Below are 18,808 nucleotides of genomic sequence, written 5' to 3' on the forward strand. Positions count from 1 at the left end.
CCCAAGCACCTCGCCTCCTGATTGGCTGTGCCGCCCGTCCATCCGCCCCCCTCCGTCCCGTCCCCGCCCCGCCCCGCCCCGCCTCGCGGGAAACCTGTGCTCGCCCGTACCTGCGCCAGCTCGGGTTCCAACCGCCGCCGCGACGAGCCCGGCCCGAGTCGGTGCGTGGGCCTCCCGGTGCGTGGTGGGACGGGGCTCCCGCAGCCCCGAGCGGCAGGGAGGGGCGAGAGGAGCTGGGCAGGCCCCGCCGCCGCAGCTGCCGCCGCCGCCTCTCGCCTGGCAGGTTTGACGTTTGCCGTTTGCCCTTGTTGCTGGAAGTGACGTCTCCTCGGGCAGGCTCCGCGGAAGCGGAAGCCGCCGGGGTTTCGTGGCGGCAGATTCAATCCGCGCCCTAGGTCGGACGGCCCCGTGCCGCGGACGAAGCAGGGGAAGGCGGTCGCGGTCGGCGAGCCGGAGCCGGAGCCGGAGCCCGGGCCGGAGGGCTCCCCTCCGCAGCGCAGGCCGCCCCAGCGGCGAGGAGGGAGTGCGGAATCTGCCGATCCGGAGCAGGCGCCCTAGTGGCGGGCCGCTTCCCGCGCCGGGCTGGCAGTTGGCGCAGGTGAGTGTCGGGGCCGGGGGCGCCGTTGGGGGGGGCGGCGGCGGTGGCGGCTCGTCCCTCCCGCGGGGTCCTTCGTCTCCTCGAGGGGCGGCGAGCCGCCGGGGCAGAGCGGCCTCCGGTCGGGCCAGGGGTTGAAGAAGGGCGGAGGGGGAGCCCGGCCCGGCGGCCTTCGTCCGCCGCGGTTAGGGTGGCGAGCAGGGCCGCCGCGCAGCCGCTCGTGCGGTGCGCTCGTTGCCGAGTGCCCGCTGTGTTGGAATCGCGTCTGTTACAGCTAGCGCGATACTGAAGGGCAGTATTTCTTCTTGACGCTTTTGGGCCTCCACAAAACAGCCTGACCTTCCTTCCCCCCCCCCCCCCCCCAGATTTTTTAATATATTTTGTATATATATATTTATATCCATATTTAGATGTTGTTATGCCTGAGTTGTAGGGAAAAAGAACATGATGCTTTACTTTGGACAGCTTATGTTATATTGGCTCTTCTGTCATAAATTCCTACAGACAAAAGTTACTTTACATAATATTCATCTTTGCAATGTATTAAATTATTCTCTACCCACTTGAATCTATTCAACTTCTACTCTATTATTTTTATGACCTATTGAGCTAGTCAGAGGTTTGTAGCCAAGCTAGAAATGAAGGTTATCATCACAGCTTTTTATATCCAGAGGTTTGGTGTGGAAATGATTGTTAGTTGTTTTGGGAAGCAACCTATGTCCTTGCAAGGATTCCATTTTGCTATGAGAGCATCTTCTGTGGTTATTTGCGTTGTAGATTGGAGCTTCAGTTTTACATTAAGCTCTTTGAGACTTTTCTTCAGGAACTAGTTTAAACTGCCAAAGCCACAGGCTGGCTCACTTTCGGGAGCCCATGAAGAAAGAATACCTGCCTCAGTTTGCAAATATTTGAGGTTCTATTTTCTCTAGGTCCTCAATGAAGTGTGTGGTGTGTTTATATTTAGCACAGCTAACACCTGCAACCTAATAATTTACCGGTAGAAGTCCTCAAAATCACGGGCACTGTGAAGAAGAAAATGCTTTAACGAGGGAAGAGCACACCTGAAATCTTAAGCTTCTTCAAGGTTACTAGTGTAAACACCACAGGCACACGAGAAGGGAAAAAAATGGAACGTTGTGAGTACAAGCTTTTAGTACATTTTTATTATGAGAGAAGTGTATGGTCAAGAACTTTCTTTTTAAAAGACTCTTCGCTTTAAATCTGTAATATCAAATAAGTGACTTGCAAACTGGAGTACTCATATGAGTTCTTTTCTGACGAAGATAGATATAATCTCCTTGGGGTGTTTCGTCTTTTGATCTGTGGTGGCTGAATCACATGCATTAGTGTGAGAAATTATATCATGAAATTCTTTATCTTGAAAATATATCTTCGACTATAGGTTGTGAAGCAGTGCGTCTTTGCTACTTGAACTGGTAAACTTCAAAGCATTTGTTTTCTGGCTAGAAAAGGAATTCAGCAGATGGTGGAAGGCAATTGTCTCCTAGGCTGTAGCAGAAAATTGAACAGTAAATTTCTGTACTAAGGTTTTATGGCTGAAATCATGACTCTTTCTGAGGCTTCTGGAGAACTACAGTAGCGGGTTAAGCCAGTTAGCTGCTAGCAGATTTGTAAAGAAGTGAGGAACATGTTGAATAAGCGCTGCTTTTTGTGAGAGATATCAACTTTCTCTTCTTGAGTTTTGGATTCTTTTTTTCTGTAGAGGTGGAAAGAACCTTCATCTTTCATACCCACTCTGTTGTCCAGACTCAGCATTATGATATTATTATTATTTTTTAATAGCTTAATTTTGAAAGAAGTTACATAAGAGATAGAAACTGGGGGTACTCTTTTAAGTTCTAGTTTATTTCCTTTAATAGCCATAAATTGTCTCCAAAGCCATTAACTACACTAATGTTTTTTAAAAATTATTGCTTTCCTTTGAGAATTGCAAAGTTCAGAACTTTGCAAGTGCTCCCCATACATTAGGAATATACTGATGAAGTTGCTTACAACTTTGTAGTTGCGCTTCCAGTCATGACTGGAACCTAATTATGTAGTTAGGCTTGCATAATTCTTTACCTCTTATGTTCAGATTTCTCTGCAGTTTCTTGAAACTAACTTTTCTTTATCTGCCTTGCTTTTTCTCTAATAAACAATTTAAAAAAAAACACTGAGCCTGGCAGTTTGCTAATGGACTTTCTCAAGTTCCAGCTGACTGAATGCTAAGATACAGGCTACTTGTTTTCACTTAAGACTTACAAGAGCTGAGCTATCCAGTCTGTGCTTTTTAAAGTCTTGTGTTGGAAAAGAACCAGTAATGGTTGCTTATAATTTCAAAACAAATCTTTGCAAGATATAGTAAACAATGTTCCCGAAGTGTCTCTAAATATTTATTTTGAAGCAATGGAGTGAGGGGTTGGGTTTCAAGGTAACTAGTACTGATACTTTGATTTGATTTCAAGTTAACTGCTTCAGGTGTCTCTTTAAATCTACTGAGCAGGCGTAGTTGCCACTGTTCTTAGCTCTCTTATGGCAATTAGTTCTCCTGAGTCTTCCCCTCCCCTTGAGAATTTACTAATTAGTTCTGTTTGACAAAATTGTCATTAAAAGTATGAATTTCCTGTACTTCCGAACCCCTTTTGGAAAAAAAAAAAAAAAAAAACCTAAAGACTTATGTGAATGATAATCTTGTGCTTTGCTGCTCCTCTCATGTTGTATTTTTCTTTCTTTGCTGCAGTCTTTAACTTCCTTGCAGGACAGTTCTGCAGAGAAAAATGCACCTTTGTGTTGAGTGATTAAATAAGTCTGTTTCTCCCGTGAAGCAAAGCTTATAGTAAATTAAAAGCAGTTTATGACTTATGTGATACAATGGAGAAGTTAGAGGTGGACTTGGCAGTAAATTTATGCCTGTCTTGAAATGTCCAGGCAATTTGTTGCATCTTCTCCTCCCGACCTACTGCCACCATGATTTTCAACTTATTTAATGGAGCATCTAGACAGAGAGCTGCTATCTGTGATGAATTATTAGGCATGTCTTCTGATATTTACCTATTAAAAGATTGCTCCTTTGGCCAGTAAACTTGAGGCCAAATTATCTAAGGTAATTTCCTTAACTATTTCAAATTTGCCGGGGGAAAGCTGCCAAAACCATAGGAAGATTACAGTATCTTAGAAGGTTGCAGAATCGCTCAGGTTGATACGGACAGACTTTCTGATGATGATGATTTTATATGTGTTTTTAAGGTCTTGACCTTGAAAGATCTGAAGAAAAGAGTAGGAAACTTTCTAGACCAAAGAATGCAAAAGATTGTCACTACTTTGAAACAGCAAAGTAACTTGTTTTTGCTACTACTTGATGGGTTTCAGTCAGCCCTAAATTCATAAATTCATATACCTTACCTTTAAAGATCTCTGTTGGTGGGGTTGACGATTAGTGCTTGGTGCTGAAATAGATTGAATGAGGAAGATGTCTGGTATTAATTAGTACTAAGCACTAGTCTGTGCTGTGTTGTAACACTTTGGGAAATAGTCATGTCCAGAAAAAAAGGAGCAAAAAACCTGACAATTTTGTTGATGATTATGTTGTATTTTTAAATTTTCATGTGTACATAATTTTTGTTTATTTTTAAGGAGGAGAATGTACTGTATTACATTTATCTCATAGTCTAAAAGAAGAGTACCATTTGAAATAATGACAACAGGAGACCTAAAAGGAAGTTTAAGAAAAATAGAGCAAGGACTTCGCTTGTTGAATTATCCAAGAGATGTGGATTATACTGGGTAAGAAGCAGCATGAATAAACTTATGATGATATATGATGACAGCAAGATATGTAAACATATCTTGTAAGGATCTTTACATATCTTTATCTCTGTAAAAAAAAAAAAATACATCTTTAATATGAAAAATATTATATTTGTATGTTTGTTTTCTAATGGAAGCCATAGGAAGAACATAACTGGATAAAATATATAGTTCCTAAAAGTTGTCTACTATTTCTGTGTTAACAAAACTGATTGAATACTAATGCTTTAAGGAGTAAAAATGACTAATTTCCTGGAGTTAGATTAAGTAATATTTTAAAACCATGACTGTTTTTAGAATGATCTTATCTCATTCATGACACTGAAAGAAGTTAGTGTAGATATTAATAGTTAGATCCAGTGAGATAAATAACTTCATCGAAATTGATCGTTCTAGATGAATGATCAGTTCAACTTATCTTTTGGATATACTATGTCATGTTTAAATTCATCATTAATGTAGTCCTTAATGGCTTTTCTTATTTTCCTGAATCAGAAGTACAGGTCATTGTAAACTCAAATCCTTGTTTCCAACGAATGTTTGAAGCTTTTTTTTTTCCCCTAAATGTTACTTTTTTCTTTTAGTTACTTGATTAACTTGGATCTGGAAGGAATGTTTAGTTTTCATTATTAATAAGTTCTTTCATTAACCATGTAAACTACAAGCATAAGCAATACAATTTTGTAACACTTAAATTTCAGTTGTGAGAAATGGAAGGTTTTGTAATACTTACTATTGATATGTTAAAATTCAGAAACAAATAAGTTTCCACATTTCCCTCATTTGATTCACAAATGGAATATTTTTGAGCGATATGCAAAAATTTTTTTATGCAATTTAAGGAGTAGGAGAATTAACACTTAACTTTATAATCATGAGAGAAAGCATACTTAAGTGCTTCACAATTTAAACAGTCGATCAACTGGAGAATTTTTTTTCTTTCCTAACTGACATTAGAGCAAAACTTATACAAAACTTAGCTACAGTTAGCTACAAATTAAGTACAATTCCAAGAGGAGAGTGATACTGTTTTATACAAATAGAACTGTTTCTATGAAAGTATCAAGAACATTAACCTGTTCCATGTATGTAAATGGCTGATAATCAAGTGCTGTTTAAACTCTGAAGTTTAATTTCCTTACAGAATGAGAGGAATTACTAATGTAAGTATGGCAGATATATTGGGATGTGAGGTCATTGTTAAAAAAGGTTTATATGATTAATTTTCACAGAAAGGTTATGAAAGTAACTTCTAATGATATGGGGTACATGAGTGTAAGCTGTTTGTGGTCACCACTGTTGGAGTTGTATCTTCCTTGAAGTCTTCCTACTCTCAGGTATATAAAAAGCCAAAAATACCCCAAGCACACTTTTCTTATCATTAGGTTCAATAAGATGCAACTCCTTGTGTGAGGAAGTACAAGCAGATAATACATCTTAAGGAATCTGCTTCTATAAAGCAACTGCTAATTTACTGATAACTGATGTCTTTTCCATATTGGCTAGAAAACAATATCAATATAATTTACATAAAAGAAATCACCAGAACTTAAGACATAGTCTAATGTGAGGTCTGGATGGTTCAGACCCTCCAAATGCATGGAAAGGGAGGGGATGTATTCCGTAGTTGTGCACCATTGCTTTGTAGTACCTGGTTCCTTGAAGTGTATCGTCTGTATGGATATCAGTAGCCCTCTCTTCTCTACTACTGTAGTATCCTGATCTGCAAGGATTATGTATGAATAAAGGAATTTGGGGATATCTAGAAGTTGAAAACACCATATGCTTCCAAGTAATATGGAAAAGTATAGGCGAAGGGGAAACGTCACATTTCTAGGATTCAAGAATTCTTGTATTTGACACTAGGCGAAAGAATTCCGTCTTATTACTTGGTGCATTTTACATGCATATCTATGTGGATGAAGCATTTTAAAGAAGCAGCTACTCTTAGTTAAGTAACTGCTCTTTACTGAGAGTTTAAAAATATCATTTTGCTCTTGTGGATCAGTATTTCTCATCAGTGCTGCAGCCATGCACAGGTGGCCTGATAAAATGTGAAAATAAGTTTTCCTCTTGAGGTCGGTAAGGAAATATGTGCTTGTCATGCAAACTGACAGCTAGAAGAACTTACTCTTTGTGTCACTCTTACTTACTCTTTGGTTTGGTGCCTGTGAACTGGAGGATAAAGGAACGCTCTGTTTGCTTGTTTTGAGCAAACCTTAGAACAATTGTAAAGACTAACATGCTCTTGCTCTTCTTTCTTCCACTGCGTTATGTTTTCTCTTCCCTTTTCTTTGCTTATTCTCTCTTTTTTTCTCTGATTTTATGTAAGTTCTGGGGGAAAAAACTTTTGTTGAATAAATTTCATCCCTTAAAGGTCAAAAATTAGTTTTTTACGTGGAAAAGGCTGTTGGGCTTTAGACTTGACAGTGTTAGAACAATTGGAGGGTTGCAAAAAACGTTGTTTCAGGATGTTTACAGATAAAAGTAAGAACTACTGAATGAGATATGCCTGGAAAATTCCGTTGATCAAGATAGCTAGAAAAATCTTAAATTGAAGTTCAAGGTTAATTGAAGTTTAGTGTTATGCTGGCTATATTAATAGACCTCCGGAGTTAGATGTTTGAAGTGACTTACTTATATTAAAGGCTTTTGTCTTTTTCTGTTACGTAAAATACTTTTATTTCTCAATAGGTTAATAAAGGGTGATCCAGCTGTATTTTTACCCATCATCAGCTATTCTTTTACATCTTTCTCAACTTACATAGCAGAACTTTTGGTGAAGTGTGATGTAGAACTCACAGCAAAGAGTGACTTGCGTTTCATTGAAGCTATTTATAAGGTATATCTGACTTTGTATTCTTTGCCTGATAGAGGCAATTTTGAGTATGGCCTCATAACAGTTAAATATCTAATATGAGTTTTATTGGAAAGTAAAATTTTTGGCAACAAAAATCATTTGCAGTTCTGTTAGAATTTAAGGTGAGCTATAACTAACTGTGGTAAGTCTTGATTTATATTTTCATGAAAATAAGGGAGGATATTACTAGCTGCATCTCAGTTTTGGTAGTTTCAGTAAAATTGTTTTATATTAAATGCAAAGAAAATCAAAATATTTATTGCGTAATAGGTTATATAGCCGGAAGTGACCTTGGAGAAAATTTATGACCAGCAAAAAATCCTAACAAACTTCAATAATTGTGATAACAGTTTAAAATGGCAGTTACTTTAAAATGCCATGCCAAATTAACCAGTATGTAAAGTCCAGTTCTTAATAGCGTATAAGTAGCATCAAATTATTTTCTGAATTGAATGGAAGTAATTTCATGCTATCCTTAAAAATATCTGTAAGCACACTTTATATCTATGTTAAAAGGAGGCTGGATACGTTGGAAAATTAGTCTAAATAAGCTAACGTTATTTATCTGAAGAAGCTGGAGATGGCTTTGCAAAGAAACTCGGGGTGGAAGTCTTACTAGCCCTTTGACTTGCTGAAGTTAATACAGCCTTTTATTGTACACTCAGTTTGGAAACTTTGATTTTTATTTTTTTTTTAATTAACGTCTACAGTCACTTGTTTAATACCTCTTAAGATGATATGAGTTATAAACTGAAAGCGTGATGTGAATGAAGTGTTTCTAGAAGGGGTATATTGGAAGGTCTAGCTGGAAGAACCACCTAGAATATGTAAATAACCAAATAAGTAGAAGATTAACTGCTAAAGTGTAGAATGAAAGAAAAGATTGTAAGGGAAATAAGAACAAGAGTATGCTATTTCTGCAAGAAACTACGTTTTGAAAACAAAGTAAACTTTTACTTTATTGCAGCTTCTCCGAGACCTATTTCAATATAAACCAATTTTAACAAAACAGCAGTTTCTTCAGTTTGGCTTTGCAGAACGGAAAATGCAGATTGTTTGTGACATTATCAGCAGCGTGACGAAAAAGCATAAGGAGTTAAGTAACTTGAATAAGGTACTGATCAGATATCTTTGTTTTGAGACATGTTTCTTGTGACATATGCTTGATGCTGCTCCAGTTAGAAGGTGAAGACCAGTTTATTTGAAGATGAAGTATCATTGGTAATGTAAATAGAGGGAGAATTTAGTATGAAGTACCATTATAAGATCCTCGAGTAGTATCACGTATACAGAAAACATGAAGCTGCCAATGCGTTGTAGTACCAACAAATGAAAATTATTAGAGAAAAAGATAAATCTTTGCAGTAAGTGGTAAGTTTTCTTTTACGTTTCTAAGCATAGTAAATATTTAATTCAGTAGATTTTTAAGGTAGACTTAAAAACAAACCACTCTGATATGTGAAAGTTCTGGTAGTGTTTAATATAAATACAATGCTTATATTTATGTTTCAGCAGTATACATTTTGAATCTGATTATTAATCACATTTGGTATACATTGTTAAGGTATTACTATATGTCAGTGTGTGCTGTGTTTAAAGCTTTATATTTTACAGGATTTTGTGATTAATTTGGGTTTATAACAGTCTTCAGAATTTCTATATTCTTTGTCACTTTTTGTAACATAACTACATCCTTCTTTCCTGTTTGTTTGTCTTTCAGCTTTGGTGCAAGTTATCTTTGTGTTTATGACCAGCTGTGATGCAGCCTTGTGTAGGCATTATGAGTGTATGTGTACAGCATTAATTTCCAGATCAGTTTTCTCTGTTAATTTGGATCATGCTTACCTTCCATTTTTTACACAGTGTTGTATTACAGAGTTCTAATATGTGCATGGCACAAATGCAAACACAGCATTTCCTGTATTAGAACCTTTTTTTTTTTTTTTTTCCCCTCCTCTCCTCACTTTGAAGGCCAAATCCCAAACAAGAAAGAAACTTGGATCTTTTAAATATGAGCTGTGGTCACACTGTGAAAAAGTCCATGCAGATCCTGCTGGCAGTGCTATGAATTCCAGACAGGTATGAAAATAGAATTTGTTACTTTGTACATCTAAATTGTCTACTTTATGTGCTCATCTGAGTTGCAGCAAGTCAGGATCTTTCAGAAATTTGTGCTTTTATTTGGATTTTTATGTTTGAGCACACAAGTTTAATCAGCCCGTGCATGTTTTGGAAAAAATAAAGTAAGTTATTAGAGAACATCACTTCTCTCTTTTACTGAGCAATTCTCAAAGTTATGGTGGTAATGATCCAGTACTGTTACCTGTTGGTTGAATTATACCAAAAAGGAGAGGTAGCGATCAAAATGAAGATGCAATTGGAAAAAGACAGAATACATGCCCTGTGTGGAGCTGGAACTGTGTTTGGTGTGATGCTACATTACTTTCAAAGGAGATTTCAAAAATGCTTTTTGCTCTTATGTCCAAGTCTGTTTAGCAAAGACTTCCCAATGAAGCGTTTCTGGCTTCAATTTAACGCTTGCTTGGCAGTGATGTTACTCTCCTCCTTGGAGGAGGCAGCTTTTGTCTTTTTCTGCTAAGAGGGTGCAAAGTCAGAAAGGTTGCAGAGTCTCCTTCTCTGGAGATATTTAAAGCCTGCCTGGACGCGATCCTGTGCAGTGTGCTCTAGCTGATCCTGTTTGAGCAAGGGGGGGTGGACTAGATGATCTCCAGGGGTCCCTTCCAACCTCAGCCATTCTGTGATTCTCTGGAAGCAAAATCCTGCAAAACTTCTTTAGATCTGTGACTGTGATCTCTGTTTAGTATGAAAATATTGTTCCTAGCTGTGAGGAAAACTTCACAAATAAAACATTTGGAATGACTTATTTGGCACTTCCTTGTTATTGAATAGTAGAATTGAATGGAGGTATATGAGAGTGCCTTTAAAATTCCATTAAAGAGTTTCAGTTTCACTAATGCATGCAGTAAGTGTTAAGTGTTAAAACACTGTGCAAAAGTAGTAGCTGCAGATTCTCAATCATTAAGTAATTTCTTCTATTCAGGGAGAGAGGGAGAGAGATCACAGGACTTGCTTTACCCGAAAGAAAAGGAAAAATTTGCCTTTTATTTTGCTCTTTCTAAGGAGAGTCTTCCAATGAAGTGAGATGCATAGCTAGTAGGGCTATTCTGCCAATAGCAGTCAAGGAAAAGAATTGTAATCTTTCTCATAAAACTTCAATTTTTTTTTGAATACTTATATGGTACTTTTAATATTGGACCTGTCTCTACATGTGTTGATATAAGATTAATGAGATTCACATCTCCCTACCCACATTTTAAAATCTAGCAACCCTGACAGTAAAAAAAAAAAAAAAAAAAGACATTAATGTTTTCAACGCTTTCTATGACAACCAAGGTATACTTCAATATAGTAAAGTGTGTGCATAGATCTTTTACAATTCTTTCATACCTGTAGGGTTTTTTCTTTTTAATTAAACTGCTTGTTTTTGATTGCTGTGTTTTGCAAACAGTGGTGATTGTTAGGTTTTTTTTTTTTTTTTTAAGTTAAATGCTAAAATAATAGGCCTTTTGTGCCAGTTAACTGTCAGATGAAGTTCAGAAGTGTTTGTGTAATGAATAACACCAGTGGGTGGGTGTGTTTTGGGGTTTTTTTTGTTTGTTTTTAAAAAAAACACGCTCAAAAGAAGCCTCAAGTAGAACGACATCCAGAATGTGAAGAGAGTGACAACCTTCCTCCTCCAGCCCTTCCCGCAGAGGAAGATAATGAAGAATTACACTTAAATCATGATGTTCTGGAAGACAAATGTGAACAAGTAAGAATCTTAATTTTAAGATTATGTCCACACACGTTGTTAACTTTTCTTATAGGGCTTTTCTAAAGGTATAGAAGTTTTTAAAAGCTAGTTCCATGCACCTTGAATATAACTTATATAATAAATGGGTAGGAAAAAATCATAGTAGAATTGTTCTAACCTTTCAAGAGCCAGTTCTGGCAACACAGCTCTTAAGCTTTACTGTTTCACGTTTGTCTTTTTTAATCTGTTTCTTTAACAATGGAAAGACCTGTCTGTCTTGACTTAGTTTTTTGAATTCATTGGTCCATTTTATCTTAATTATGACAGTGGAAGATTAATTTTCTGATATATTTTCATGGATTTTTGTGAAAGGGATGTCTTGCATCTACTCTCATTCTTTGAGAGAAAAAATGTAGTATGAATGGAACCTCTTTTAGACAATAAAGAAGCGAAACATCATGAATGCTTTACCCATAAAAATGTCTTTTCAGTCAGATCTCCTGTTTTCTTGGACACCAGAGAATCCTTTTTCTGGCAGAGCTTTCCTCTGCGTGCGGTTTCTGATGCCAGCTGAGGATGAGGTCGTGACGCACAAATTCATTGGAAATTAGCCTCTACTAGTGCTTATGTAAAATAACATTTAAAAATGGGTAAAAATGAAAATTCTTATGGTAGCTTATGACATCTAAATCATTATTCTTTCAATAAAGCACCTTCAAATGCCTGAATCTTACTGAAATCAGCTTTTTTGAATCCATTTTTAATATGTAAAAGCTAAATTTCCAAATTCCTGTAAACTGGTTGTTCATGAAAGAAAGAGCATTCTTTAATGTTGCAGTGTGCAGTGGCTGAAGTGAGGAAAAATCATTTTAATCTCGGATAAAATGATGAGCTATACTTACATCTATGTCTAAATTGGAGGCCATCTATTCTTATCCATATTTCCAGGTCTTAGAAGATAATTCTCAGATTGAGTTCCTAAAGAGTGAGCTTGCTGATTGCCAGGAAAAACTGCATAAGCTAGATTGGATGGAAGATAAGCTACGTGTTTTAGAAGACAGACTGAAAGGAAAGGTGATTATCGATGAGAAGGACTGGAATAATTTGTTGAGTCGAGTTTTGCTCCTTGAAACAGAGCTGCTGTTGCAATCCAAAAAGGTATGTCAACTTCTTCTGTTTTTTCTCCTATCATAAAAAGGCAGATATGATTGTAATGTTGACTGTTTTTATAGCGCTGTACAGCCATTACCAAATGACAGAAGTGTTGGCCAAGCTTGACTGACACTTCCTTTCCCCCTTTCTTCCCCACTTTTTGTGCCTTTCTAAATGCACAAAAGTGCTACAGTTGTGATGTTGCTACATTTGGCATGCTTGTCAGAGCGATTCAATTACTGTACTGCATTAAAACTGTATATTATTTTTAATGCTTTTGGGAGGTCCTTGTATGTGCACACATGTACATTATATAATTTTATATGTATGTGTAAGTAAATATTTTGAGATGTGGTGAACTGTAGTATCATATTTGTGAACGTATGCTTAATTTCAAAACGTTTTTACTTACATATTTCACGTATCCTTCAGATACTGTGAAAAGCTCTCCAGAAGTTGAAAACCTATGTGAAGAGTACTCAGAGTTGCATTTTTCTCCGTAGTTGTCAAAATGTTTAATATACTTGTAACCAGGAGCTGATCTTGTAACCACTGCTGGCCCTGCAGACTTGAAAATGTCACCAATACTTGTATGCAAGATATGTTGTGAATTTTTGTTTGTTTGTGTTTTGTTTTTTTTTTTTCTTTTGTGTGTGTGTGTTCCTTGAAAGTGTGCTTGTTAGGCAAAATGCTGAAATAGAAAGTAGTCAGACTGATCAACTTTATTTTGAAAGACTGTAAAAGGATAACTAGTGGTGTTCTCATTTGCATGTTTTTGGGTTTTTTGTTTTGTTTTACCCAGTTTCAGGTTCAGTAATGGGTCAAGTGAATTACCATATGAAGTCAGTTTCTGGTGGATAAACACTGAAACTTAATTATCGGTGGACATATGTCCAAAAAGCACAGCTATTGTTAAGGCATTTTCTTTTGCTAGCTGTCTCAAGAGGCTTTTTAGCTGAACAGCCACAGAGATTTGTTCTTCTTTCAAGTGTATTCTTTCTAAAAGGTGGCTGCAGCATTCATGACAGTAGCAGCATGGGGAAGCTTGTGTTTCAGACTAGCCTTGTTCTGTTGTTCCTTTATTAATAATAAATTGAGTTTACAGAAACTTATAACATATAGTGAAGTTCAGAGCTTTGAAATAGTCTGAAATAGTTGCTATTAAAGTACTTTAACGTTAATATCACTCAAAAATATCCAATAAGATCATTTTTTCTTCTGTTCTGCGTGCTGTAAGAGGAAGTCTGCAGAAACAAGTTTAGATTTAGTTTGTGTGTGGCTTTGTTGCTTCAAAGCAAAAGAAGCTGGCTTTTATGGTGTGTGTGGTGTGTGTTTTTAAGTCTTCAAACCTCTAACTTGTTTGGAAACTGCCAAGAAAAAATCCTTTGGGCCAGAGACTTGCTGTTTCTTTGTTTCATGAAATTCCATCCAAGTTGTGCTTCACAGATATAGGAGCAATGGAGAATTACTCTTTTCTTACCCTAGCATTTTTTTTCAGGAATCTTTTGGCATTTAGTCAACATAGCAGGAACACCCTAAGATCTGTCTTGCACTGCTGCCAAAGTAGCAGCAGCTGTGCGTGTATCTCTAGGAAAGTCTGAAAGCTACTAAATCTGCTTCAGTGAAAGGGAATGGGAAGAAGTCAGCGCAGATATCTTCCCCCTCCTCCCCTTTTTTTTCTTTCTCTTTTTAAGGGATACGTATTTCTGTTTTTTCAACGTCTTCCCTTGTAGTATGCACTATTTCTCCATTGTTCATTTTTTTGGGTATAATGTTCATCTGTTAACTGACAATAGTTATTCTAGGTTTAAAAGTGATAAGCTACCAATGGCTAAGATTTCAAATCTTAAATGATAACTTATTGGTGAAGAAAGTCTAGATGTTACTTACAAGCTTTTTGGATTTTTTTTTGAAATTAGAAAGATGTAACGCAAACACTTAGCGTTAATACAACTTTAATGTTGTTTCCTTACCTACAAACAACCATGAGTTAGATGGCATTAAACACTGTTCTTGAAGGAGCCTTCTCTCATTTGGGAGCCTGGAAAACTAGCTTAAACTGGACTTCAGAGTTCTAAATGTTTAAGTGGGATGGATTTCAGTTCAGATCTATAGCCCAATATTTTCAGGGCTGAGAAGCTGCATTTCTGAATCACAAGTGAAAGTGGAAGTTATGTTTGTTTTGTTAAGCTAACAGCAGCAAACCTCAAGATGTAACTGTTGAGATAGGCCAAGAACAATCTGATTATTTGAATTGTACCCGAGTTATATGCACTACTCTTTGAAGCTTTTGGCCTGTTTTTTAACAGTGATATTAATATTAACAAAAAAATCAGGAAATAGACCAGTATTTTTTTTAATGGACTATAACAGTGTGAGATTTTGGCTCTTTTAAGCTGAAGAGCAGTCCTATGAAAATAGTTGTGTAGCGCTAATACATTTGGATTGGTATGGCATATGTATTTACTATTTAAATGTACTTTTTAGTTAAAAGACATTTTAAGCAGGATATATGACTGAAATGTAAACTATATTGTAGAATGACTTATCTACGGACTTCAACAATGTAAGTCAAGAATGTACTTCTAGCAGGATTCCAGTTTCTCCTGGTGAGTATTTACAGTTTTCCTTTTAATTAAAGGCCTAGGCTAAACACTTCTTGCAGGCCTTGACTAAAATAGTATTTTTAAGTAGACAGTCAATTTCAGTTTAGTGACTTACTAAATCAGATGCATGCTTCAGATAAGAACTGAACCTGCTAGTTGTTTTGTGTTTATAATCTATTCTTTAGAAGCTTTCTTTACTGAAATAATTATTTTTAGGAGATTAATGCAAATATAGCATACTAACTCAACATTACAAATAATTAAATGTGCATCTTAGATTTTGTGTTAATATGATGTGTCTGAGGCTGAAACATAAATGCTGTTAGCTGCAGTTCAAAGGAGTCATCATATATTACAAATTATTTTTAAGCATCAAGAGGAACAGAGGGAGTTATACTTGCTGCTGCAGGTTCATTATAGCTACAACAGTGATATGTTTAGATTCGTTACTTTTATCATGGGGCTTGAGACAAATTTGTACTTATTATGCAGAATAGTCAGCAACAATTTGAAGTTTCCTCTCTTTTGATGTAGCTAGCAGCTATCCAGCTAAACTTTTTCTCCTATGTTTTCTTTTTTGAAGAACAAGACAAAATCAGTTTCTTCCGTCTCAATTTGAATTTTGATAAGGTACAAGGATTAAGTGAAACAGCCTTAAGTGGGAAAGAAATTAATCCCTCCCCCCCCATGCTCTGAAGAATTCTGTTCTGTTCTTTTCTTCGGCAGTAGTTCCTTGCCTTAAGATTGCATCATCTTCTTTATAAATTTGGCCCGTCTCCCTTATGGCAGCTATTAGTCCTACCACCAGAAGTAAGAATATTGTTTCCTGTTCTTATTTAAGAGGCCCTTTCCTCCAGTGTTGGGTTGTCACACTGAAACTGGAAGAGAAATGAAGAACTCATTTCCTTAAAGCTCAGGAGTCCAGTGTCCATCAAAATTACAAAGGCAGTTTTTTGTTTATGTCAAAGTTTGTTTTAATTCTGAAGTCTTAAAAATGTAACTTTCTTTTTACAGACCTTAAGCTTGCAACGTGTTTACTTCCTTTTGTATGTTTAATGGCGTATTACTGACACTTGAGGACTTCATAGACAGCAAGCAGGTTGATGGTCTTTACAAGAGAACTTTCATATTTTTAGACTTTTAGGATTTTTCAGCATGTTGTTCGTTTTTTTTTTTTTTTTTTTTTTTTTTGAAGCATATCCAGGAAATTGTAAGCACATGTTATACAGACCATCTTAACTTTTATATCCGAGGTTGTACATTACTCGGAACCTTTTGGTGATGTTCCTAGTTGTAATCATTCTCTTCAAGAATCACAGCTGTACTGAAGATACACTTTCAAAATAATTTAGTATGAGTTTAAATGCAAAGCAGTGCTGCCAAGTACATTTCAAAGGTGCGATCCATAGATGGTAGCCTTATTAAAAATAGACACATGAACACATTGTCCTTGTTCTAAATACTATATTGTTTCTATCCTCTGACAATGGTATATTTCTCTTTTTTGAGTACTTGTGATTTTTAAAAAGAAACAACATACCAGAGTCTTCCAAACATAGAAGATAGGTCTGTTTCTGCTGAATGCATGCCTAACCTATCACAGTGGGAGCAGAGCTAAGAACACTGCAGCACCTTCAAACAAATTTCAAGTTAAGCAAGAAACTGATGATTTTGTTTATATTTTTGCTGTTTGAGACTGGTTATTTAGCACAAATTTAAAAACATGTTTGAATAGGCAGTTTGCAGTACAAATAATGAAAACTATCAGAAATTACTATGAAATATTTGACTCATTAAATTTGCTGAAGTGTTAATTTGACTGTAATCAGGATAAAGGTAGTATTCCTAGATAATTTTTGAAGTTAGTCTTGTGTGTATTATACTTGGTACAGTCCACTTTTATTTTAAGGAATGAGAAACCTGTTCTGGACCCTCACCAGTAGCTTTTTTCTCCCTCTCTAAACAATGCATTCTGTTCTGTTATTATATACTGTAAATCAAACTATTTGATAGCTGACCTTGCAATAAGAGAGCAAAAAGGCAAAGGTGACATAAAAATGAGTATTTTTCCGTAGATGCAGAGGGGAAGGAGGAGATGCCAGAGAGTCTTCATCAGTCGTCTGGATACAGTTCACTATTATCCACAGACCCATCTCCCAAAGCCATGACCATTAATTATCATGATCTGACAAACTTTTCAAAGGTAAGTAAAACTGGCAAATGCTTAGTTGATTTCCTTTCTAAGGTCAAAAGAACAAGCATTAGTTTTAGTTGTATATACTACTAGTGAAAAACAAGGGAACTATGCAAAACTACATCTAGGTCTGTCTCATAAAAATCCTTTTGATATGTAAACAGTGCTTTAAGTCAGACTTTCAACCATAGAGAAAATGTATCTGAAGAATTCTAGCTTTGAAGAGTTCACTAAATTTGTTGCTTTTAAATTGCAGGAGACAACAAGACAAAGAATGGAAAGGATAAGTAAAATGTAAGTAATAGGAAAGGGCAGCAGGAATTCGTTTCCCAGGAGGGAATTGTACTGGACTAAGGCATATAGAGAATGTACATATGTGTTCCAAACCTCAAAGGTCTCTACATCAGGTGTGGCATTTCCTTATGACTCCAATGGATAATAAATCTACTTATGGTTCTGTATTTGTGGGATGAGTCACTGTTATGGTTTCTAACAAGCAATGGAAAGCATTCTTAATGGTATTAACTTCAGATTAAAGGGTGTTTAGAATCTGGTTGACAAGTAATGGGAATATTATATATCTTTTGATAAGAATTTCCTAGAACTAGACATTTTTTTTCTGTTTAAAAAAACCCTACAACTTTTTTAAGAAAAAAAAAAAAAACAGAGTTAAGAGCAATTTCAGGTCAAGCACTGATTAGCTATATTAAGGTACATTTGATACTAGTCCTGAAATTTGTAATGCATATTTTTTGCAAGAAATACTTTTAATACGCTTGGTGAGGAGAATTGAATTGCTATGTAATAGTTTCTTAACAAGAGGCTTGTGTTGTACACATGTCTAGCCTCAAAGCTGTAGCGTTTTTTGTATGATTTAACCTCAGATTTTATTGTTCTGATTTTTTTTATATACATGTGTTTAGTGTCTATTGATAATTGGTAGATATTTACCATGCCTACCAACTGCAGGGGAAAAGGGAGAATGGGAGGAAACTTAGTTTAATGCTGCTTGTTTTTTATTTTAGAATCATTAGAAGGAAAGAAGTAATTGACTTGCCCTTTACTGTACTTTAATGTGTGTGTGTATAAACGGTTTATTTGTAGGATTGAAGAAACCTCAGAATTGCTGAAAGCCTCAAGCAGCACCTCTGAGAAGACCTAAAAGAACAGGTCTGCAGGACCTGTACTTTGTAGTCTTATGGATATCATAATTAATATATGTTTGTATAGCATTAAAATTTTAATATATAATTCCTATAATGATCACCAGTGCTTTTATTCTTTTAGAATAAATTTTTTTAATGCATCTGTGTATTGGGTTTTTTTTCCCCTTCTCCCTTTCAGGTTTTTGTTTAATTAAAAAAACCAAAAAACAAGAACTGTTCAGATAGCTTCCCCACACCTTTTAGTAAAGTGAACTCATTACAGCAATGTATTTTTGTGTTGACATTTGTTAGCAGTGTGTTAAGTAATACGTTTTTTAAAGTGCAGGCTTGAGGACCATGGTTTACATCCTGTTGGAAACACTCCAGCTGGGACTAGCATATTGCACCCAAGAGGCTTTCTTACATACCATCTTACCATCTGTATTGTTGAATAAGTCTTAATGAAAACTTAAATATGCAATTTGTAAATATGTATCTTTTGGGGGTTTTGTTTTTTTGAATTTTTTGGGGTTTTTAATGTAAATTTTCATGCCTGGTTGGAGAGTACCAACACATTATGGCCCCCATTAACACTGACAAAGTGGGGGTCAGTTTGAGCCTAAACACTAAAATGT

The 18,808-nt window shown here is 36.4% G+C and overlaps 2 protein-coding genes across 10 annotated transcripts in view; one reads left to right on the top strand and one right to left on the bottom strand.

Annotated features, from left to right (window-relative positions):
- The window catches only part of FBXO8 (F-box protein 8), a 20,941-nt gene extending 20,606 nt beyond the window's left edge, over window positions 1–335 (bottom strand). For 2 of the 4 annotated variants that reach the window (XM_068942514.1, XM_068942513.1), the window contains exon 1: window positions 111–243. The gene's annotated coding sequence lies outside the window, so the exon portion shown is untranslated. Of the gene's footprint in view, window positions 1–110 lie in introns of all 4 variants that reach the window. The other 2 variants (XM_068942515.1, XM_068942517.1) reach the window with 2 other exon arrangements.
- CEP44 (centrosomal protein 44) lies at window positions 113–18,334 on the top strand. 6 transcript variants are annotated; one of them, XM_068942507.1, is made up of 12 exons: window positions 113–598; window positions 1,560–1,731; window positions 4,229–4,378; window positions 7,097–7,244; window positions 8,230–8,376; window positions 9,234–9,341; window positions 10,966–11,094; window positions 12,025–12,234; window positions 14,768–14,837; window positions 16,910–17,037; window positions 17,285–17,322; window positions 18,133–18,334. In XM_068942507.1, exons 3-12 carry the CDS (start codon window positions 4,290–4,292, stop codon window positions 18,188–18,190), a joined length of 1,125 nt encoding a protein of 374 aa, XP_068798608.1. In that variant the 5' UTR covers window positions 113–598; window positions 1,560–1,731; window positions 4,229–4,289; the 3' UTR covers window positions 18,191–18,334. The 6 variants fall into 6 exon arrangements, with proteins under 6 accessions (XP_068798608.1, XP_068798609.1, XP_068798613.1 ...); XM_068942508.1 differs by having other exon boundaries at window positions 342–598; window positions 1,525–1,731; XM_068942510.1 differs by having other exon boundaries at window positions 459–598; window positions 10,969–11,094.
- The last annotated feature ends 474 nt before the right edge of the window (window positions 18,335–18,808 follow it).

The sequence above is a fragment of the Struthio camelus genome, chromosome 4 (genome assembly GCF_040807025.1).
Source record: "Struthio camelus isolate bStrCam1 chromosome 4, bStrCam1.hap1, whole genome shotgun sequence".
Lineage (NCBI taxonomy): Eukaryota > Metazoa > Chordata > Aves > Struthioniformes > Struthionidae > Struthio > Struthio camelus.

What these genes read in the sequence shown, in the direction of transcription:
- CEP44 (XM_068942507.1), top strand. Translation starts at nt 4,290, where the DNA reads ATGACAACAGGAGACCTAAAAGGAAGTTTAAGAAAAATAGAGCAAGGA. An exon ending in AGTTAAGTAACTTGAATAAG is followed by an intron (nt 8,377 to 9,233) that starts GTACTGATCAGA and finishes CTCACTTTGAAG; the next exon opens with GCCAAATCCCAAACAAGAAA. An exon ending in ATGGAAAGGATAAGTAAAAT is followed by an intron (nt 17,323 to 18,132) that starts GTAAGTAATAGG and finishes GTTTATTTGTAG; the next exon opens with GATTGAAGAAACCTCAGAAT.